This window comes from Coregonus clupeaformis, unplaced genomic scaffold (assembly GCF_020615455.1).
Source record: "Coregonus clupeaformis isolate EN_2021a unplaced genomic scaffold, ASM2061545v1 scaf0356, whole genome shotgun sequence".
Taxonomy (NCBI): Eukaryota; Metazoa; Chordata; class Actinopteri; order Salmoniformes; family Salmonidae; genus Coregonus; species Coregonus clupeaformis.
Genome location: NW_025533811.1, coordinates 382551 through 403096, shown reverse-complemented (window position 1 = coordinate 403096; position 20546 = coordinate 382551). Strand labels below are relative to the sequence as shown.

At 49.0% G+C, this 20546-nt stretch overlaps 3 protein-coding genes across 4 annotated transcripts; 1 reads left to right on the top strand and 2 right to left on the bottom strand.

Moving 5' to 3' along the window:
- Positions 1–1541: 1541 nt before the first annotated feature.
- Positions 1542–4747, bottom strand: LOC121560018 (C-type lectin domain family 4 member E-like). Its single transcript, XM_045215037.1, has 5 exons — positions 4725–4747; positions 3274–3344; positions 2475–2626; positions 2263–2384; positions 1542–2060 (listed from the first exon to the last, which is right to left on the bottom strand). Exons 1-5 carry the CDS (start codon positions 4745–4747, stop codon positions 1892–1894), a joined length of 537 nt encoding a protein of 178 aa, XP_045070972.1. The 3' UTR covers positions 1542–1891.
- A 40-nt stretch (positions 4748–4787) lies between these two features.
- LOC123484554 (C-type lectin domain family 4 member E-like) lies at positions 4788–13176 on the bottom strand. Of its 2 annotated transcripts, none has more exons than XM_045215034.1 (6): positions 13086–13176; positions 12167–12341; positions 6178–6248; positions 5438–5589; positions 5216–5337; positions 4788–5014 (listed from the first exon to the last, which is right to left on the bottom strand). In XM_045215034.1, exons 1-6 carry the CDS (start codon positions 13099–13101, stop codon positions 4846–4848), a joined length of 705 nt encoding a protein of 234 aa, XP_045070969.1. In that variant the 5' UTR covers positions 13102–13176; the 3' UTR covers positions 4788–4845. The 2 variants fall into 2 exon arrangements, with proteins under 2 accessions (XP_045070969.1, XP_045070970.1); XM_045215035.1 differs by having other exon boundaries at positions 13077–13119.
- A 592-nt stretch (positions 13177–13768) lies between these two features.
- LOC121560033 (CD209 antigen-like protein E) lies at positions 13769–19868 on the top strand. The gene is made up of 6 exons (XM_045215033.1): positions 13769–14166; positions 16574–16684; positions 17205–17336; positions 17979–18130; positions 18259–18380; positions 19015–19868. The coding sequence occupies exons 1-6, from the start codon at positions 14079–14081 to the stop codon at positions 19175–19177; spliced, it is 768 nt and encodes a 255-aa protein (XP_045070968.1). The 5' UTR covers positions 13769–14078; the 3' UTR covers positions 19178–19868.
- The last annotated feature ends 678 nt before the right edge of the window (positions 19869–20546 follow it).

Genomic DNA, 20546 nt, shown 5'->3' with positions numbered 1-20546 from the left:
CACCCAATCAAAGGATCAGAGAATGAATCTAGTACTGAAAGCATAAGCTACAGCTAGCTAGCACTGCAGTGCATAAAATGTGGGGAGTAGTTGACTCAAAGAGATAAAGACAATTGTTGAACTGTTTGAACAAATCAATTTCTTCCAAAATTAAGGAGAAGCAAGAGAGTGAAAGAGAGAGCTAGCTATATTTGGTAGTATTTTAAAAGAAAACTTTCACTTAGCTAGCAAATGCAGCTAGTTAGTTTAGCCTACTCAAGCACCCGGCTCAAACAGAGAGGGATGCTATGTTAGCTAGTTGGCTATGGCTATCCAACACTAACTCTTCCAAGTCAAGGTAAGCTTTTGGTTTTATAAATGTATTGCCACTGGGGCCCACCGGTGTAACTGCTAAACTGCTTTCTGACTGTACACTGTACTCCATGATTGTAGCGGGTTTACTAACGTGTTAGTTCTAGTAGCTATGTTGACTATGATGTGACAATGATGTAGGCTGTGTGTAAAGGTTAGGGGTCATGAAATGAAGGTTTGGCTTGGAAAGTGTTTTTCGCCTGGTCACAGACAGCTGATGTGTGGTGCACTGAAGTCCACAAGCGAAGGGGAGGAGAGCACGTAGATAGTTGCAAGAAGGAATTATATATACAACGCGCAAAGTGATCATGCTGTTTTTATGTGGCTGCTATGAAAGTGAACTGTGTTGCGTGTGATCAGGGGTGTATTAATTCTGCTGATTCTGTTGAAAAACGTATCTTAAATGGAAGCAAACTGAACGAAACAGGTATAAGCATACTTGAATTTGTCCAATAGAAACTCTCATTTGCAACTGTTGGACTAATGATTACATCCTAGATCAGCTAGCTGCAGGCAAGAGTGTGCAAGGCGGTATTGAGTGTGCCACTGTCTGTCACCTTGATTATCTCGACCTGTTGTTGCAACCTCATAATGGGTACAGTGAAAATTAGAGGATCATGTAGTAGCCTAAACCTATCGATGTTACATTGAGCTGAGTGAATGGAATATGAATGACAGTTATCCAATATGCTGTAATAGAAATAAGGCCATGCTCATAAAAAATTATCATCCTCCCTCATCTTAAACGTCAGCTACCGTCACTGATATCAAGAATGGTCCACCACCCAAAGGACATCCAGCCAACTTGACACAACTGTGGGAAGTATGGGAGTCGACATGGGCGCCAGCATCCCTGTGGAACTCAATATTAAGAAGGTGTTCCTAATGTTTGGTATACTCAGTGGATATTGCATAGCACTTTGTTTTAGAGTCCATTATTTACCCAATATTTTCTTAAGAAAACAGAATAACATCTTAATACTATAGTTTCTTACGGTTTCAGCTGCGCGTTCAGGCTCATTCCACCAGGCTAGGATTCAGGAGGCCACAAAGTTTTGTTGAATTGTTTGAAATAAGTAACAGAGTAAATACAGGGTTTATTGTTGTTGTGTTATAGGACTGTAATTAAAGTGTTAGATTGTATTGAAAAAAAAAATTTAAACATCAAAAAACCAGCAGTGACTGAGGGGTGACTGATTGATAGCTTTATTGAAATACCTTCAGTGGTGGGTAGACAGACACCAACACAAGTCGATACCAACTGGCACTTATTAATTTGTTTTGGCTAATTATACATACTGTAACTGGGATTCAATACAATGCACGTTGTAGAAATGTGCATTGCCTTTGACTTTTGAAGGGAATTTACACTTGATTACTGCTGCGTTTACACTGAATTCGATCTCCGCAAACGTCGGGAAAATTGCCTTTAAAAGGCACATTGTCAACAGTGCAACGCGCTTCCCTACAATGCGCCTTGTATTGAATCCCTGCCACTCTAAGCTTATTTCATGGTCAGTGGTGTCTTTCACCCGCTGATTCAATGGCAGGTAATGGGGGTAGCATCCATTTGACAGATGCGGTGGTAGGTGAAGACACAGGGCACGTCGGACCAGGTCTGAGTGTTACTCTCCAGGACCACACAGTCCTCACCTTCAACCCCACCGGAGAGGTTGTTATCAGGCTCCGAGCTCCAATGGTTCCAGAACCTATAGGGAAAGGGAGGTAGGGGGAGAGAAAATATGATGGGCAGGATGGAATTGAAGTCACAGAGAGGGAGAGAGATAAGACAGAAAAAAAGGAGAGGACAAATATCTGAGAAAAAAGACAGGACTGAGCAACTGAGATATTTTGAGTCAATGTTGTACGTGTCATGTTGAGATTGTTGAAAGGGTTGCAGACAGTACATACTTGTTTGTGAGCGTTGTGTTGTCCACCCATCTCCAGTCCCCCTCTATCTCTCTGTCTGATAAGCCGATCCAGAAGTAGGTATTAAACCCACCAATCCTACTGACCTCTTTTCCCAGGGCTTCCTATAAACAAACACATGGTTACGATGAGAAGAACACACACACACACTAATGCACGCACGTGTGCACACACACACGCACACACTTTCTTACATGCTGTTTCTTGCTGTGCAGGATGGTAAGGTGGCTGCCCAGGGAAGTACAATTGTCTCTGCTGCTCGGCCAGTCCATCTTGTCATTACTGAAGGAGTAACATTTTTCATCTACATGAAGCCACCCCTCAGGACACTCTGTGAAATTCAACACTGTAAACGGAGAGAGAGCGAGAGAGAGAGAGAGAGAGAGAGAGAGAGAGAGAGAGAGAGAGAGAGAGAGAGAGAGAGAGAGAGAGAGAGAGAGAGAGAGTGTGAGAGTGTGAGAGAGAGAGGGGGAGAGAGAGAGAAAGAAAGAAAGAAAGAAAGAAAGAAAGAAAGAAAGAAAGAAAGAAAGAAAGAAAGAAAGAAAGAGAGAGCAAGAAAGAAAGATTTGGATATAATTCAACCTTTGTACTGTATGATAGTATTTAATATATGAACTAGGGTTCATGTCTTCTGTGTCAAATGTGGAATGTCCCTAGATTTATGAAAATGTTGCTGCAATACATTCTGGAAATATTCTGAAAACTTGATAAAAGAGGTAGGGGAATGTAGAGCCATAGATTGGGGAATGTTAACTAGGGCCACTAATCAAATGATCCTGACCATGTGACCTCCTGGCCCTGTCCTAACCATCTGGGAACATACAGTAAACAGCATATTTGATGGGATATGTTTAAACAAGAAGCACTACTCATGATCACATAATGAGCAGTTATTTAGGAGATCGGTGATTTGTCCATCAGTAATTCTGTGCCGTCTGGTGGCAATGGAGTTAATCTCAAACACGTACATAGTGTTTGCTGGCTAGTACCCACCTGTGGCAGAGCAGTTGTGTGCCAGGCTGGCATAGTCATTACACAGACGGCTGTGGCGACACAGCACAGAACTCTGTCACGGTTCAGACAGACGACAAGAGGACCACAATTCGTCACACCAGAAAGTTTATTAAAACTTAAGGGAAAAGGGAAGTAGGGAGTGAGTGAAGGCTCCAGGGTTATCCCCGTCCAATGTGCTGGGTCTGTGCCCCCCAGTGGCAGCGATGCGTCCGATGACGCCGGTGGTTGGTGGTCCAGAAGTCCTGGGGGGAGGAAACACAGACACAACGGGGCGGATGAAACAAGGCAGAAGTACAGTTCAAGGGAAATCCAAATACGTTGTAGCAAGGCAGAAGGCTGGTCAGAGTTACCGGGGTCGAAGCGTAGTCAGGAGTCGTAATGGCAGAAAGCAGGTCTGGTTTTCCTGGGGCAGAAGAGTATCCAAGAATCAGGCAGGTCCGGGGGTCACAAAACAAGGGTGAGCCAGAAGCGCGAGCACACAGGTTCCGGGTGTGAGCTTTGCAGACGATCTGACAAAGGAGAGCTGAAAGACGGGACTTTAAATACTGGGAGAGGTTAGTGGGTAATGCAGCGCAGCTGGCAGAGTAATTAGAGCCGAGCAGAGCAGGGACAGGTGGAGCTCGTTAGGCTGAGTAGAGAGAGAGAGATGAGCAGAGTGGAAGATAGTGGAAACACATTAAGGTGGTAACCCGGTGGAGTGAGAGGGCTCATGACAGAACCCCCCAAGGGGCGGCCCCGAAGTCCCAAGAGCAACACCACGCCGGGGCGGGAGGAGGGGCCGGAGGAGGGCTAGAACTCCTCCGAACGGTCGTCGAGACGCCCTCATCCTCGGAGGAAGCCGGAGGCCGTGGTCGGGAGATGGGACAGGTCCCGAGACAGGATCAGGCACAGGACAGGAGCCGAGCGGGCAGACGGTTAGGGATCCCTCTGGGGCGGCCCCCTACGGATTGCAGGGTTGATCAGGATGCCCCGTTGGTGGAAGGCGGTGATGAGAGTCCTATCCACAATCCGACTAGCTGGCACCCAGGTCCTTTCCTCGGTCCATAGCCCTCCCAGTCAATGAGGTACTGGAGACCCCTACCCCTCCCGTCTGGACCGAAGCAGGCGGCGGACGGTGTAAACCAGACCACCATCGACGAGCCGTGGAGGAGGAGGACAAGGCGCAGCGGGGACCAGCGGACTCTCATGAATGGGCTTAATCTTAGACACATGGAAAGTGGGGTGCACCCTCATGGAATTAGGCAGTTGGAGCCGGACAGCAGTTGGGCTAATCACTCTTATGATAGGAATGGGCCAATGAACCGAGGTGCCAACTTCTGCGACTCCACCCTGAGTGGCAGGTTCCTTGACGACAACCACACCCTTTGACCAACATGGTAGGTGGGAGCAGGGATTCTCCGACGGTTGGCCCCGGTAGTGTAGCTGGCAACGGATCTGAGAAGTGTGGCTCCATTGTCAACAGTGCAACGCGCTTCCCTACAATGCGCCTTGTATTGAATCCCTGCCACTCTAAGCTTATTTCATGGTCAGTGGTGTCTTTCACCCGCTGATTCAATGGCAGGTAATGGGGGTAGCATCCATTTGACAGATGCGGTGGTAGGTGAAGACACAGGGCACGTCGGACCAGGTCTGAGTGTTACTCTCCAGGACCACACAGTCCTCACCTTCAACCCCACCGGAGAGGTTGTTATCAGGCTCCGAGCTCCAATGGTTCCAGAACCTATAGGGAAAGGGAGGTAGGGGGAGAGAAAATATGATGGGCAGGATGGAATTGAAGTCACAGAGAGGGAGAGAGATAAGACAGAAAAAAGGAGAGGACAAATATCTGAGAAAAAAGACAGGACTGAGCAACTGAGATATTTTGAGTCAATGTTGTACGTGTCATGTTGAGATTGTTGAAAGGGTTGCAGACAGTACATACTTGTTTGTGAGCGTTGTGTTGTCCACCCATCTCCAGTCCCCCTCTATCTCTCTGTCTGATAAGCCGATCCAGAAGTAGGTATTAAACCCACCAATCCTACTGACCTCTTTTCCCAGGGCTTCCTATAAACAAACACATGGTTACGATGAGAAGAACACACACACACACTAATGCACGCACGTGTGCACACACACGCACACACACACACACACACTTTCTTACATGCTGTTTCTTGCTGTGCAGGATGGTAAGGTGGCTGCCCAGGGAAGTACAATTGTCTCTGCTGCTCGGCCAGTCCATCTTGTCATTACTGAAGGAGTAACATTTTTCATCTACATGAAGCCACCCCTCAGGACACTCTGTGAAATTCAACACTGTAAACGGAGAGAGCGCGAGAGAGAGAGAGAGAGAGAGAGAGAGAGAGAGAGAGAGAGAGAGAGAAGTGTGAGAGTGTGAGAGTGTGAGAGAGAGAGGGGGAGAGAGAGAGAAGAAAGAAGGAGAAAAGAAAAAAAAAAGAGAGAGCAAGAAAGAAAGATTTGGATATAATTCAACCTTTGTACTGTATGATAGTATTTAATATATGAACTAGGGTTCATGTCTTCTGTGTCAAATGTGGAATGTCCCTAGATTTATGAAAATGTTGCTGCAATACATTCTGGAAATATTCTGAAAACTTGATAAAAGAGGTAGGGGAATGTAGAGCCATAGATTGGGAATGTTAACTAGGGCCACTAATCAAATGATCCTGACCATGTGACCTCCTGGCCCTGTCCTAACCATCTGGGAACATACAGTAAACAGCATATTTGATGGGATATGTTTAAACAAGAAGCACTACTCATGATCACATAATGAGCAGTTATTTAGGAGATCGGTGATTTGTCCATCAGTAATTCTGTGCCGTCTGGTGGCAATGGAGTTAATCTCAAACACGTACATAGTGTTTGCTGGCTAGTACCCACCTGTGGCAGAGCAGTTGTGTGCCAGGCTGGCATAGTCATTACACAGACGGCTGTAGCGACGCAGCACAGAACTCTGTCACGGTTCAGACAGACGACAAGAGGACCACAATTGCGTCACACCAGAAAGTTTATTAAAACTTAAGGGAAAAGGGAAGTAGGGAGTGAGTGAAGGCTCCAGGGGTTATCCGTCCAATGTGCTGGGTCTGTGCCCCCCCAGTGGCAGCGATGCGTCCGATGACGCCGGTGGTTGGTGGTCCAGAAGTCCTGGGGGGAGGAAACACAGACACAACGGGCGAGATGAAACAAGGCAGAAGTACAGTTCAAGGGAAATCCAAATACGTTGTAGCAAGGCAGAAGGCTGGTCAGAGTTACCGGGGTCGAAGCGTAGTCAGGAGTCGTAATGGCAGAAAGCAGGTCTGGTTTTCCTGGGGCAGAAGAGTATCCAAGAATCAGGCAGGTCCGGGGGTCACAAAACAAGGGTGAGCCAGAAGCGCGAGCACACAGGTTCCGGGTGTGAGCTTTGCAGACGATCTGACAAAGGAGAGCTGAAAGACGGGACTTTAAATACTGGGAGAGGTTAGTGGGTAATGCAGCGCAGCTGGCAAGAGTAATTAGAGCCGAGCAGAGCAGGGACAGGTGGAGCTCGTTAGGCTGAGTAGAGAGAGAGAGATGAGCAGAGTGGAAGATAGTGGAAACACATTAAGGTGGTAACCCGGTGGAGTGAGAGGGCTCATGACAGAACCCCCAAGGGACGGCCCCAGAAGTCCCAAGAGCAACACCACGCCGGGCGGGAGGAGGGGAGCCGGAGGAGGGCTAGAACTCCTCCGAGCGGTCCGAGCGAACGCCCTCATCCTCGGAGGAAGCCGGAGGGCCGTGGTCGGGGAGATGGGACAGGTCCCGAGACAGGATCAGGCACAGGACAGGAAGCCGGCGGGCAGGACGGTTAGGATCCCTCTGGGGCGGCCCCTACGGATTGCAGGTTGATCAGGATGCCGTTGGTGGAAGGCGGTGATGAGTCCTATCCACAATCCGACTAGCTGGCACCCAGGTCCTTTCCTCAGGTCCATAGCCCTCCCAGTCAATGAGGTACTGGAGACCCCTACCCCTCCGTCTGGACCGAAGCAGGCGGCGGGCCGGTGTAAACCAGACCACCATCGACGAGCCGTGGAGGAGGAGGACAAGGCGCAGCAGGGACCAGCGGACTCTCATGAATGGGCTTAATCTTAGACACATGGAAAGTGGGGTGCACCCTCATGGAATTAGGCAGTTGGAGCCGGACAGCAGTTGGGCTAATCACTCTTATGATAGGGAATGGGCCAATGAACCGAGGTGCCAACTTCTGCGACTCCACCCTGAGTGGCAGGTTCCTTGACGACAACCACACCCTTTGACCAACATGGTAGGTGGGAGCAGGGATTCTCCGACGGTTGGCCCCGGTAGTGTAGCTGGCAACGGATCTGAGAAGTGTGGCTCGGGCCTGTGACCAGGTGCGGCGACATCGACGGGCAAACGCAAGTGCAGATGGGCAAGTAACCTCCCCTTCCTGACTGGCAAATAGAGGAGGCTGGTATCCATAAACACATTGGAAAGGGGACATACCGATGGCAGAGCAGGTCAGAGAATTGTGTGCGTACTCCACCCATGTCAATTGCTGCGACCAGGAGTGGGGGTTGCGTGAAGTCATGCATCGCAGTGCCTTCTCCGAGCTCCTGATTTGCCCGCTCTGACTGCCCATTGGATTGGGGATGGAATCCGGAAGTCAGACTGACTGTGGCTCCCAGCAGGTGACAGAACTCCTTCCAAAAAGCGGAGGAGAATTGTGGACCACGGTCAGAAACTACATCCTTTGGCAGTCCGTGGATCCGGAAGACGTGTTCCAGGACCACCTGGGCGGTCTCCTTGGCGGTTGGGAGCTTGGGGGAGGGGAAATGAAGTGTGCCATCTTGCTGAATCGGTCAACTATGGTGAGAATGACGGTCTTGCCCCTTGAAGGGGCAGCCCCGTGACAAAGTCAAGGGCGATGTGAGACCAGGGACGTCTGGGCACAGGCAGGGGCTGCAGCAATCCGGCTGGGGGCTGGCAGGACGACTTGTGTTGGTTGCAGATGGGGGCAGGCTTGGACGAATTCCCGTACATCCTTTCTCAGAGCGGGCCACCAGAACCTCTGGGCGAGCAGGTTGTAAGTGCGGGTGGAGCCAGGGTGACAAGCTAGGCGGGAGTCATGTCCCCACTGAACGACCTGGGACCTTAGGTTTTCGGGGACAAAAAGGCGGTCAGCTGGGCAAGTGCTGGGACCGGGCTGGTTACGGAGAGCTTCCAGCACCTGTTCCTCAACAGCCCAGGTCAGAGCTGCTACGGTGCGGGGACTTGGCAGAATCGACACAGGATCCTTGGAGGGGTTGTCATCCTTCTGGAATTGACGGAGAGGGCGTCTGGCTTGGTGTTGCGTGATCCAGGCCGGTATGACAGAGTGAAATTAAACCTGGTGAAGAACAGGGCCCAGCGGGACTGCCTGGAGTTCAACCGTTTGGCCGTGCGGATGTACTCCAAGTTCTTATGATCGGTCCAAACGAGAAATGGAATGGTGGACCCCTCCAGCCAGTGACGCCACTCCTCCAAGGCAAGCTTCACAGCCAGCAGCTCTCGGTTCCCTATGTCGTAATTGCACTCAGAGGGGGACAACCGGCGTGAGAAAAAGGCACAGGGATGGAGCTTCCTATCCTCCGCAGCCCACTGAGGAAATCACAGCACCAACTCCCACATCCAGGCGTCCACCTCCACAATGAATTGCCGGTCCACGTCAGGCATCTGGAGGATGGGAGCGGAGGTGAACCTTACCTTGAGGGTACTGAAGGCCTTGTCGGCTGCTGGGGTCCAGGTGAAGGGTTGCTTGGTGCTGGTTAGAGCAGTGAGAGGGGCAGCAACGGTACTGTAGTTCCGGATAAACTTTCTATAGAAGTTAGCAAACCCCAGAAACTGTTGCAGCTTCTTTCTGTTCTCCGGGAACTGGCCATGACGTGACTGCTGATACTTTGGCAGGATCCATTTGGATACTTCCCTCTGCCACTATGTACCCCAGGAAGGCCACTGTCTTGACGTGAAACTCACATTTCTCTGCCTTGGCGTAGAGGAATTCTCCAGAAGACGATGAAGGACTTGCTGGACATGGCGGGTGTGTTCAGACAGGTTTCTGGAGTAGATTAAGATGTCATCCAGGTAAACGAAGACAAACTTGTTTAACATGTCCCGCAGTACATCATTCACTAGAGCCTGGAACACAGCAGGAGCATTGGTGAGGCCAAAGGCATAACCAGATACTCGTAGTGGCCTGTTGGTGTATTGAATGCGGTCTTCCATTCATCTCCCTCCCGGATCCGCACTAGGTGGTAAGCGTTTCTGAGATCCAACTTGGTAAAAACAGTGGCTCCCTGGAGCAACTCAAAAGCAGAGGTGAGCAGAGGGAGAGGTAACGGTTTTTTCACTGTGATGTCGTTGAGTCCCCTGTAGTCGATGCAGGGGCGAAGAATCCGTCCCTCTTCCCCACAAAGAAGAAGCCAGCACCAGCCGGAGATGAAGATGAACGGATCAATCCTGTGGACAGAGAGTCATTGATGTAGTCCTCCATGGACCTTCTTTCAGGAGCAGACAACGAATAAAGACGACCCCTTGGAGGGGGCTGTTTCCAGGGAGGAGGTCGATGGCACAGTCGTACGGTCGGTGAGGGGGCAGAGATGTGGCTCTTGCTTTGTTAAACACTTCTCTGAGACCATGGTAGCATTCTGGGACATGGGAGAGGTCAGGGGCGGAGTTAGTAGGTACTGGCCGAGGGTGAGTGCGGCAGCAAGCAGGCAGGTTCGGTGGCAGTCCTCTCCCCACTCCCTGATCACCCCGGTCACCCAGTCGAGCTGAGGGTTGTGCCGGCGAAGCCATGGGTAACCCAGGATGAGGGGTTGGCCTGGAGAGGGGAGCAGGTGAAACTGGATAGTTTCTTGATGGTTTCCGGACAGACCCATCAAGACCGGGGCCGTGACATGAGTGACCGTCCGAGTAAGTGTCCGTCCAGTGCCCGGGCAGGAATAGGAGGTGTCAAACGGAGGTTCTCCAGTCCCAGTTGGCGTGCCAGCTTGATGTCCATTATGTTGGCTTCGGCGCCCAGAATCCACCAGAGCAGCCAGGGTGTGAGTAGAGTCAGAGAGGCGGAGGTGAACTTGCAGCAAGGGTTTGCGGTCGGAGGACTGGATGGTCATTGAGCTCAACCGGACTCCCCTATGCCCGGTGAGCTTCGGCTTTTAAAAGGGCAGGTTACCACACGATGTCCATCACCTCCACAATAGAGGCAGAGGTTTGAGGTGAAGCGGCGCTGGCGCTCAGCAGGAGTGAGAGAGAGGCTCGCCCAATCTCCATAGGCTCAGACTGATCAAGCTGACTTGGGTGAGTGGCAGTAGCTGACAGGAGCCCAGTCGGATCTCTCCGAATGCCGGTAGTTGGTGGACCTTGGCGCCCCCTCTCACGGCAGCGGGTCTGTATCCTTCTGTCGATCCGGACAGTCAGTGCGATGGCTTCATCAAGAGTGGAAGGCAGTTCATGGGAGACCAACTTCGTCCTTGATATAGTCAGCCAAGCTATGGAAGAACGCGATCCACCAACGATGGTGTGTTCCAAGAACTTCGTCTTGCCAGGGTTCGGAAGTCGATGGAATGGTCTGCGACTGTACGTCTGCCTTGTCGAATACTGAACAGTTCACGAGACGCCTCTGCGGTTGGTGAATCCAGGTCAAACACCTTCAGCATCTCCTCGGCAAACAGGTCGAAGGTTGCACATGCGGGGGTTTGACGTTCGAACTCTGCTGTTCCCCAGAGTCGAGCTTCGCCCGTCAGGTGAGTGATGGCATACCCGACCCTAGCCCCCTCCGTGGCGAAGGTCCTTGGCTGCACGGAGAACTGAAGTCGGCAGCTAGTCAGGAATGGCCGGACCTGGGTAGAATCGCCGTTGAACCGCTCGGGGTTTCCAATCTTGGGTTCGGGGCAACGGCTGAAATGACCGGGGCAGGTAACTCGGAGGCAGGGCTGGTGGGCAGACTGGCTGGGGTAAGGTTGGTGAGGAGTTGGATGATCCTGGCGAGTTGTTGTTGCTGCTGCTGGGACTGCTGCTGGTGCTGCTGGAACTGCTGATGCTGTTGGTGGCCGACCTGAAGCAGAGAGGTGATGTCGCCGCTCATGCGGCCTAGCTCTCTCTCAGTGTGTTCAGGCGTGGCATGGCGGTGGGTTGCTCAGGTTCTTCGGTTTCCATGTCGGGGAAGTGTGCGCTGAGTCCATGATGGTCAGATCGTACTGTCACGGTTCAGACAGACGACAAGAGGACCACAATTGCGTCACACCAGAAAGTTTATTAAAACTTAAGGGAAAAGGGGAAGTAGGGGAGTGAGTGAAGGCTCCAGGGGTTATCCCGTCCAATGTGCTGGGTCTGTGCCCCCAGTGGCAGCGATGCGTCCGATGACGCCGGTGGTTGGTGGTCCAGAAGTCCTGGGGGAGGAAACACAGACACAACGAAGGCGGATGAAACAAGGCAGAAGTACAGTTCAAGGGAAATCCAACTACGTTGTAGCAAGGCAGAAGGCTGGTCAGAGTTACCGGGGGTCGGCGTAGTCAGAGTCGAATGGCAGAAAGCAGGTCTGGTTTTCCTGGGGCAGAAGAGTATCCAAGAATCAGGCAGGTCCGGGGTCACAAAACAAGGGTGAGCCAGAGCCGAGCACACAGGTTCGGGTGTGAGCTTTGCAGACGATCTGACAAAGGAGAGCTGAAAGACGGGACTTTAAATACTGGGAGAGGTTAGTGGGTAATGCAGCGCAGCTGGCAGAGTAATTAGAGCCGAGCAGAGCAGGGACAGGTGGAGCTCGTTAGGCTGAGTAGAGAGAGAGAGATGAGCAGAGTGGAAGATAGTGGAAACACATTAAGGTGGTAACCGGTGGAGTGAGAGGGCTCATGACAAACTCAGCTTCAACTTCAGGGAGGCCAACTCTTCCTCAGGGGTCTCCACAGGTTGAGTGGCATTTGACAGGGGCTCTGCAACTGCCTGATTGGTGCTGATGGATACCAGGCCAATCAGCACAAGGAAGATGGTCTGACACGTCAGAAGCCCTGCCCACTTCTTCACACCCTGGGAACCTGATTGGATTGATCAAAGAGAGAGCTCAACTCACAGAGTTGTATTATGCAGTATACCTGTCAATCAGATGAGAGTTTAACCCGACTAGAATTGAGATGATGATTCATATTCTACATACAGGATGTCTTTTTATAAGCCATTTAAATTAACCTAAATATTGTAACAATGTGACTTGCCCAAACTTGATACACACAAATACACACAGACACTCACACACACACACTCACACACACACACACACACACACACACACACACACACACACACACACACACACACACACACACACACACACACACACACACACACACACACACAGTCTTGTACAGCTAACCTTTTGGGGACACACAATTCAGTCCCATTCAAAATCCTATTTTCCCTAACCCTAACCCGTACTCTTACCCTTACCCTAACCCTAACCTTAACCCTAACCTTAACCCAAAAACCTAACCTTAACCCTAACCCTAAACCTAACCCTAGCTCCTAACCCTAACCCTAAAACTAACTCTAGCTCCTAACCCTAACCCTTAACGTAATTCTAACCCTAACACTAATTCTGACCTTAACCCTAAACCCCCTAGAAATAGCATTTGACCTTGTGGGGACTAACAAAATGTCCCCAGTTGGTCAAGTATTTGTTTGTTTACTATTCTTGTGGGGATTTCTGGTCCCCACAAGAATAGTTAAACACGTCCACACACACACGTTGATGTAGACACAAAAGTTAATTTTACCTTGCTTACATTGGTATTTCTCCATGTTCTCTGTGTAATATCACTGGTACCTGATTAGTTCATAAATCGAATGTGTCTCTCTTTTCACTCAGTGTGCGTTATATACCAACGTGGTGTGTGTTTGTGAGTGTAGGCAATTGGTTGGAAAGTACAAATTGTGGAAATAACATTATGCTGGACCTGAGACAGATTTGAACTGGAAGATAGGAAAGTGGTGCAATAACAGAAATTCTGTCAAGGAATTAAGCCCAGCTGGTCATGCAGAGTTGGATCAATAGTCTCAATGAACAAACAAATGCTACCAAATGAAGTGGATTTGTCACAGAGTTTTTACATTATTTGCCAATGGTCTGAGCGATCAAAGTTCTCTCTCTGTCACTAAACATGACAGTGCAGTTTCATGAGATCGACAGAGAGGTTTACTACAAAAGCATGACATTGCACTTTAAGCCGAACGCTGTGTAACAGCATGGGTTTACTTGTTTTGTTTTCACAAATGAGCAGCTGCATGAATTCCACGTGTACTTGCACACACACACACACACACACACATACACAGCATGCTGCCCAACCTCTTCCCGTAAGACTCTTGGCATCCTCACTTCTCCCCAGGCTCCAGTACTCTAGCACCTTACATAGTCATTTTGGACAGATTCTAATACACCAAATCACATAGAGAACAGAGACATAGATGTTACTTCACAGCATGATTGAGTTATTTCCTAAATCCAGTACTTTCCATACAAACACACACAGTATGATGGAACCTCCTTCCAGTTCCCGCCAGACTATTGTCTCAGTTCCAGTCAGTGAGACAGACAGAGCCAGAGAGTGAGCAAGAGGAAGCAGGTTTGATGTATTACTAAAATAACTGCCAGGGAATTTCTGGAGGAACAACCATAAATACTGCTAAACTCTGTTTGGAATTAGACACTTTATTTCCCAGCGGCAACAAAGTTGGGTGATTCTGCGAAGAGCTGGTGAAGAACTGAAACTTAAATCATGGAGAAGGAAGAGAACTATACCAGTCTACAGGAGTTTACTGAGGATTTATCCTCCAGAGGAAACAACCCTATCCTAAACAACCACGGTAAGTGTGTGTGTGTGTGTGTGCGCGTGCATGCGCACAGGCGTATGTGCATAAGTGTGAGATTGACCATGTCACGATCGTCGGGAACAGAGGACCAATGCGCAGCGTTATTTGCGAGCATACTTATTTTTATTTGAATGCACACACCACGAACAAAACAACAAACGATAACGTGACGTCCTCGGTTCAAACACAAACCTAATTGGAACAAGATCCCACAAACACTGTGGGAAAACTGGCTGCCTAAGTATGGTTCCCAATCAGAGACAACAAGCAACAGCTGATACACGTTGCCTCTGATTGAGAACCACACTGGCCAACATAGAAATACTAAACTAGAACATAAACAAATGAAAACTCACACCCTGGCTCAACATACTAGAGTCCCCAGAGCCAGGGCGTGACAGTACCCCCCCCAAAGGCGCGGACTCCGACCGCGCCAACCAAACACCACAGGGGAGGGACCGGGTGGGCACTCCGCCTTGGTGGCGGATCCGGCTCCGGGCATGATCCCCACTCCCTCTCTAACCCCCCAAAGTACCCCTGGACCGGTCTGGCCCTGCTGACCAGAGCTGGACTGCACACTGGTGGAGCGGATTGCTCTAGCTCCGGCGTGAAGCAGCTGACCGGTGCCGGACCAGGCACCGGTGGAACAGGCACGGGCTGTGCCGGACTGACGACGCACACCACTGGCTTGGTGTGGGGAGCAGGAACGGGCCGAGCCGGGCTGACGAAACGCACCACTGACTTGGTGCAGGGAGCAGGAGCGGGCCGGACCGGGCTGACGAAGCGCACCACTGACTTGGTGCGGGGAGCAGGAACGGGCCGAGCCGGGCTGTGCGACGCACCACTGACTTGGTGCAGGGAGCAGGAAACGGGCCGGACCTGGCTGACGGGGCGCACCACTGACTTGGTGCGGGGAGCAGGAACGGGCCGAGCCGGACTGACGAGCGCACCACTGACTTGGTGCGGGGAGCAGGAACGGGCCGAGCCGGGCTGACGAAGCACACCACTGACTTGGTGCGGGGAGCAGGAACGAGCCGGGCCGGGCTGGCGACGCGCACCGTAGGCTTGGTGCGGGGAGCAGGGACGGGCCGGGCTGACGATGCGCACCACAGGCTTGGTGCGGGGAGCAGGAACAGGCCGGGCCGAGCTGGCGAAACGCACCACTGACTTGGTGCGAGTGGCAGGAACAGGCCGGACCGTACTGGGAACACACACCACTGGCCCTACGCGGGGATTAGGAACAGGCCGGACCGGACTGGCAACACACCCCAGTACCTCTCACCGTGCCTCTACATCCTCTTTCCCCCTGGTGACCAGTGACTCCCGTAACCTGGCGGCCTCCTGCTGCCCCGTCGTCCACGGCGTGAGCCCCCCCCTAAAAAAATTCTGGGCGTCTCTCCTACCCGTGGACCAGGTCTCCATGTTTCTCGCCAGACTTTCGCCCTTCTGCTTCCAAGTCCAGCCTCTCTCTTCCTCACACGGCTTGACCCAGTCGAGGAGGCGAAGGAGATCCGCTAGAGATCTCCCTGGCGATGGCTCCTGGACACGCTGCTTGGTCCAGTCTTGGTGGGATCTTCAGTCACGATCATCGGGAACAGAGGACCAATGCGCAGCGTTATTTGCGAGCATACTTATTTTTATTTGAATGCACACACCACGAACAAAACAACAAACGATAACGTGACGTCCTCGGTTCAAACACAAACCTAATTGGAACAAGATCCCACAAACACTGTGGGAAAACTGGCTGCCTAAGTATGGTTCCCAATCAGAGACAACAAGCAACAGCTGATACACGTTGCCTCTGATTGAGAACCACACTGGCCAACATAGAAATACTAAACTAGAACATAAACAAATGAAAACTCACACCCTGGCTCAACATACTAGAGTCCCCAGAGCCAGGGCGTGACAGACCATAACTCTAAGGACATGGTATCTCTTTAGGGAATAGTCAGTGTGAGTTTTACAGCTAGTCTATCATTTTATAGGCTATCATCAATTCCTTTGGAATCCTTTAGAACTAATCCTTTTAAATATTTTTGAAATGATTGTAACCTATTTACAATGTTATGGTTCCATGTTAGCCAACTGTAAAATTGTAGGCAGTTACAGATAGATTATAGTGGTATTGTTCATGGTCAAAGGACTTGTCTGGGCAGAAAAAAACCTCTGAAGCATGAAAGGTGAATGACAAGTGAAAAACAAAGTGCACTCACACTCGACGTGTCTTTTTTTACTGGCATGGATTTTACAGATTAATGCTATTTTGAGGAAGGTTTGACTTGCAATGACTGTTATTTGTGGTTATGTTTACCTATAGTTAAATGCTAAATGACTCCAATGTAAATTTACAGTAAATGTGTCACTCTTTGCATTGAGCTGTAATCTGTCCAATCAGGTGCCCAGGGGCTGAAGAGGGGGTCAGAGTGTCTAAGAGGTCAGACCGCCCTCTTTGTGCTGATTGGTCTATTGGTCTCCATCTGCGCCAACATCGCTCTGAGCGTGCTCTGTGAGTAAACAGAATTCTCTCTCTCTCTCTCTCTCTCTCTCTCTCTCTCTCTCTCTCTCCCTCTCTGTCTGTCCGTCTCTTTTTCTCTCTCTCCAACCCCGCACCACCCCTCTCCCTCACTCCTCCTCGTCATGCTTCTTTGGCATGCAGAATGGTAACGATAGTTGTGGTTGTTGTGCAATCCAAAAGGAGCAAAAGTCCATAATTGTGAAATGTGCTCCCTCCCAGGACTTTCAGTCTCTGGCAGCCCAGGCTGTTCAGCAACATTTTCATAAATCTAGGGACATTCCACATTTGACACACAAGACATGAACCCACAGCTGGGTATAGTAAATACTATATCTAGACTATCATACAGTACAACTGTTGAATTATATCCAAATCTCTTTCTTTCTTTCTTTTCTCTCTCTCTCCTTTCCCTCTCTCCATCTCCCTCTCTCCATCTCCCTCTCTCTCTCGCTCTCTCTCTCTCTCTTTCTCTCCCCCTCTCTCTTTCTCTCTCTCGCTCTCTCTCTCTCAGTGTTTAGCAGGCCTTTACCTAGTGTTCCCCTGGAGACAGCAGCTCTGACCCTGAAGCTGAACTCAGTTCGAGGACGTTATGTCCTTCTCTGTGATGACTACTCCAAACTGGGCCAGAGCTGCTCAAAGACAGGTAAAGGAGGGCTAAGTGTAATTCAGAGTGGATACATACTTTAGACAACTGTCAGTCACTATTACATTATTTCACGAAAGAAATAGAACACTGTAAAGGGGTTGCCGTAAATTTGACAGTAACTTACAGGCATCTGTCAACTATGTATAATTTTTTTATTGATGCACCACTACTACTACATACCAGTTAAGTTGGTACAGTACTCTCACTAATGGGTGCAACAAAAATAGAGCCAGAAACAACAATAATATGCACTCACTAGTGGTCAAAAGGTTTTTGGTGCTCCAAAAATACGGTACAGTACTGTATTCTGTGGGATGGAATTACAGGATCATTCAAAATACAGCAATTCTTTCCCCGCCCACAAAATGTTCCCACAATGCACCATAATTTACAGAATGCTGCAGTAAAACGTTCCACAGTATTTTACTGTTGATAATACAGAAAATGACCATATAAATTACAGTTTAACTTTACAGTGTACACTATACAGTATACATAAGACATTAATTACCCATGCATATTCACACATCTGTCTCTCTTTGTCCTCTTCATCTTCACCTCTTCATCTTCTTATCATCCTCTTCTACCTCTCTATTCCTGTTCTCCTCCTCTTCTCTTTCTCCTCTCCTCTTCTCACAGTAAGGAAGTGTAGGGAGTGTCCTGAGGGCTGGATTCATGTAGATGAGAAATGTTACTCCTTCAGTAATGACAAGATGGACTGGCCGAGCAGCAGAGACAGTTGTACTTCCCTGGGCAGCCACCTTACCATCCTGCACAGCAAGGAACAGCATGTAAGACAGTGTATGTGTGTGTGTGTGTGTGTGTCTGTGTGTGTCTGTGTGTGTGTGTGTTTGTGTGTGTGTGTGCATGCGTGCGTGTTTATTCCCCTCATTGTAACCATAACTGTGTTTGTTTGTAGGACGCTCTGGAAAAAGAGGCCCGGAGGATTGGCGGGTTTGACTACCACTTCTGGATTGGCCTATCAGATCTAGAGAAGGAAGGAGATTGGAAATGGGTGGACAACACAACACTGAAAAACAAGTATGTGAAGCCCATTCTAAATAATCCAATATCACATGTGTTATAATTAGAGGGAGGCAAATAGTTACTTTTCTACACTGTCTCACTCCTTTGCTCCCTTTCTTAATCTCCCTCCATTTTGCTTCCCTTCTCCCTCTTCTTTCATTCTATTCTCTGATTCCCTCTTTTTCTACCTCTTTTCCCTAACTGCCTCCCTACTTTTGTTTTCTGCCTTTCTATTTATCTCTCTCTCACTCCCTCTCCCCCCCCCCTCTCTCTCTCTCTCTCTCTCTCTCTCTCTCTCTCTCTCTCTCTCTCTCTCTCTCTCTCTCTCTCTCTCTCTCCACCTCTCTCTCTCTCTCTCTCTCTCCTCCACCCCTCTCTCTCTCTCTCTCTCTCTCTCCACCTCTCTCTCTCTCTCTCTCTCTCCTCCACCCCTCTCTCTCTCTCTCTCTCTCTCTCTCTCTCTCTCTCTCTCTCTCTCTCTCTCTCTCTCTCTCTCTCTCTCTCTCTCTCTCTCTCTCTCTCTCTCTCTCTCTCTCTCTCTCTCTCTCTCTCTCTCTCTCTCTCTCTCCCCTTCTCTCTCTCTCTCTCTCTCTCTCTCTCTCTCTCTCTCTCCCTTCTCTCTCTCTCTCTCTCTCTCTCTCTCTTTCAGGTATTGGAATGAGTATAGCTCTGAGCCTGACAACCATCAGTCAGGAGGAGTACATGGGGAGGACTGTGCCACCCTGGACAGCCACTCGCAGACCTGGTTTGATGTACCGTGTGACCACATCTACAAACGCATTTGTCAGATGGATGCCATCCGGCTAGATTGAATCACAGGACTAAAACTAAGCCATGAACTTCCCAATCATATAGATCTACCGTCCATTTATTCATTAATGATGGCAATGTTTTCTTAAGTAGCTTGTCCTTTTTTAGTCTTTTAAGTGATTTGAGATGTTTTTGTGCAATGAAAAGCACTATAAAAGTGAAATTCTTATTCTTACTGGAAACATTGGAACTACGAAATTTACTAAACTACAGGAAACTAAACTAGGTTATTGGTCAGATTTACTCAACTACACTGCCAATTGTGCATATTACTTTGTATTTTTCAGAAACCATAAAACAAAATGGGGACAGGAAAGGTTAAGAGAAGGACTAAGATATAGAAAGGCAAGAGGAGATAAAGATAGTTTTATGGTATAGCTACTTTCATGAAATGTTCATTCCCTACTGAAAATAACAGATGCAAAAATCTAGCAAATCTGGCACCTTCTGCAAGGAGAATTTAAATGAATGCACTCAATTTAGTAAATCAGTTACTCTAATCAAGGAGGTAGATGCTCTAATCAACTCTGCTGCTTGCCAAACTGATTGCTGTGATACTTGTTAGCAATCTGTGTGCTTTTTTGTTATGTGTGTGACCTGTACATAAATACCAGACATATTCTGTATTGCTGCACTAACCATGAAAAGGAATTCCTGAGAGTTAATGTGTCAATAAAACTATTTTCGAATTAATGATTCTTCCTCTGATATTTCTTTCAGGTTTGGCTTTGGGTTTTTTCCTGTTCATGTTTGATTTTACTGGAATTAAACAAATGTTTGAATTGACTTAGGCAAACATCTGTTGTTTTCTGCTGTGTCGTTGAATGCATTTTCACGTTGTTTTTTTACACATTTAAACACATATATTTGCTGAAAATATGTTTTTAATCTTTGTTTCTAATCTAAAATCCTATTTTAATTTCTTTAAATAATATTTTGCCTTGGTGTTGTACAACATAGTGTGGGAGGAGGGAAAACTACCAGGCAGCTGGAAGGAGGCAGTAGTGGTACCAATCCGGAAGCCAGGGAAGGACCCAACTAGGCCAACAAGCTATCGGCCAATAGCTTTAACATCACATGTATGTAAGATTATGGAACGTATGATTGCAGAAAGGCTAACTTACCTCCCGGAGAGCAGGGGCTAGTATCCGCCACATCAGAGTGGGTTCAGGAAGGGTAGGGGAACTATGGACCCACTGCTCTGCTTAAAAGCAGAGGTCAGGAAGGCTCAGGTGAACAAGGAGTGTGTTGTAGCTGTCTTTTTGATGTGGAGAAGGCGTATGATATGATGTCGAAGGAGGGGTTGTTAATCAAGCTTGATATTATGGGGGTAGGAGGAAGAACGTACAACTGGATAAAGGATTTCCTGTT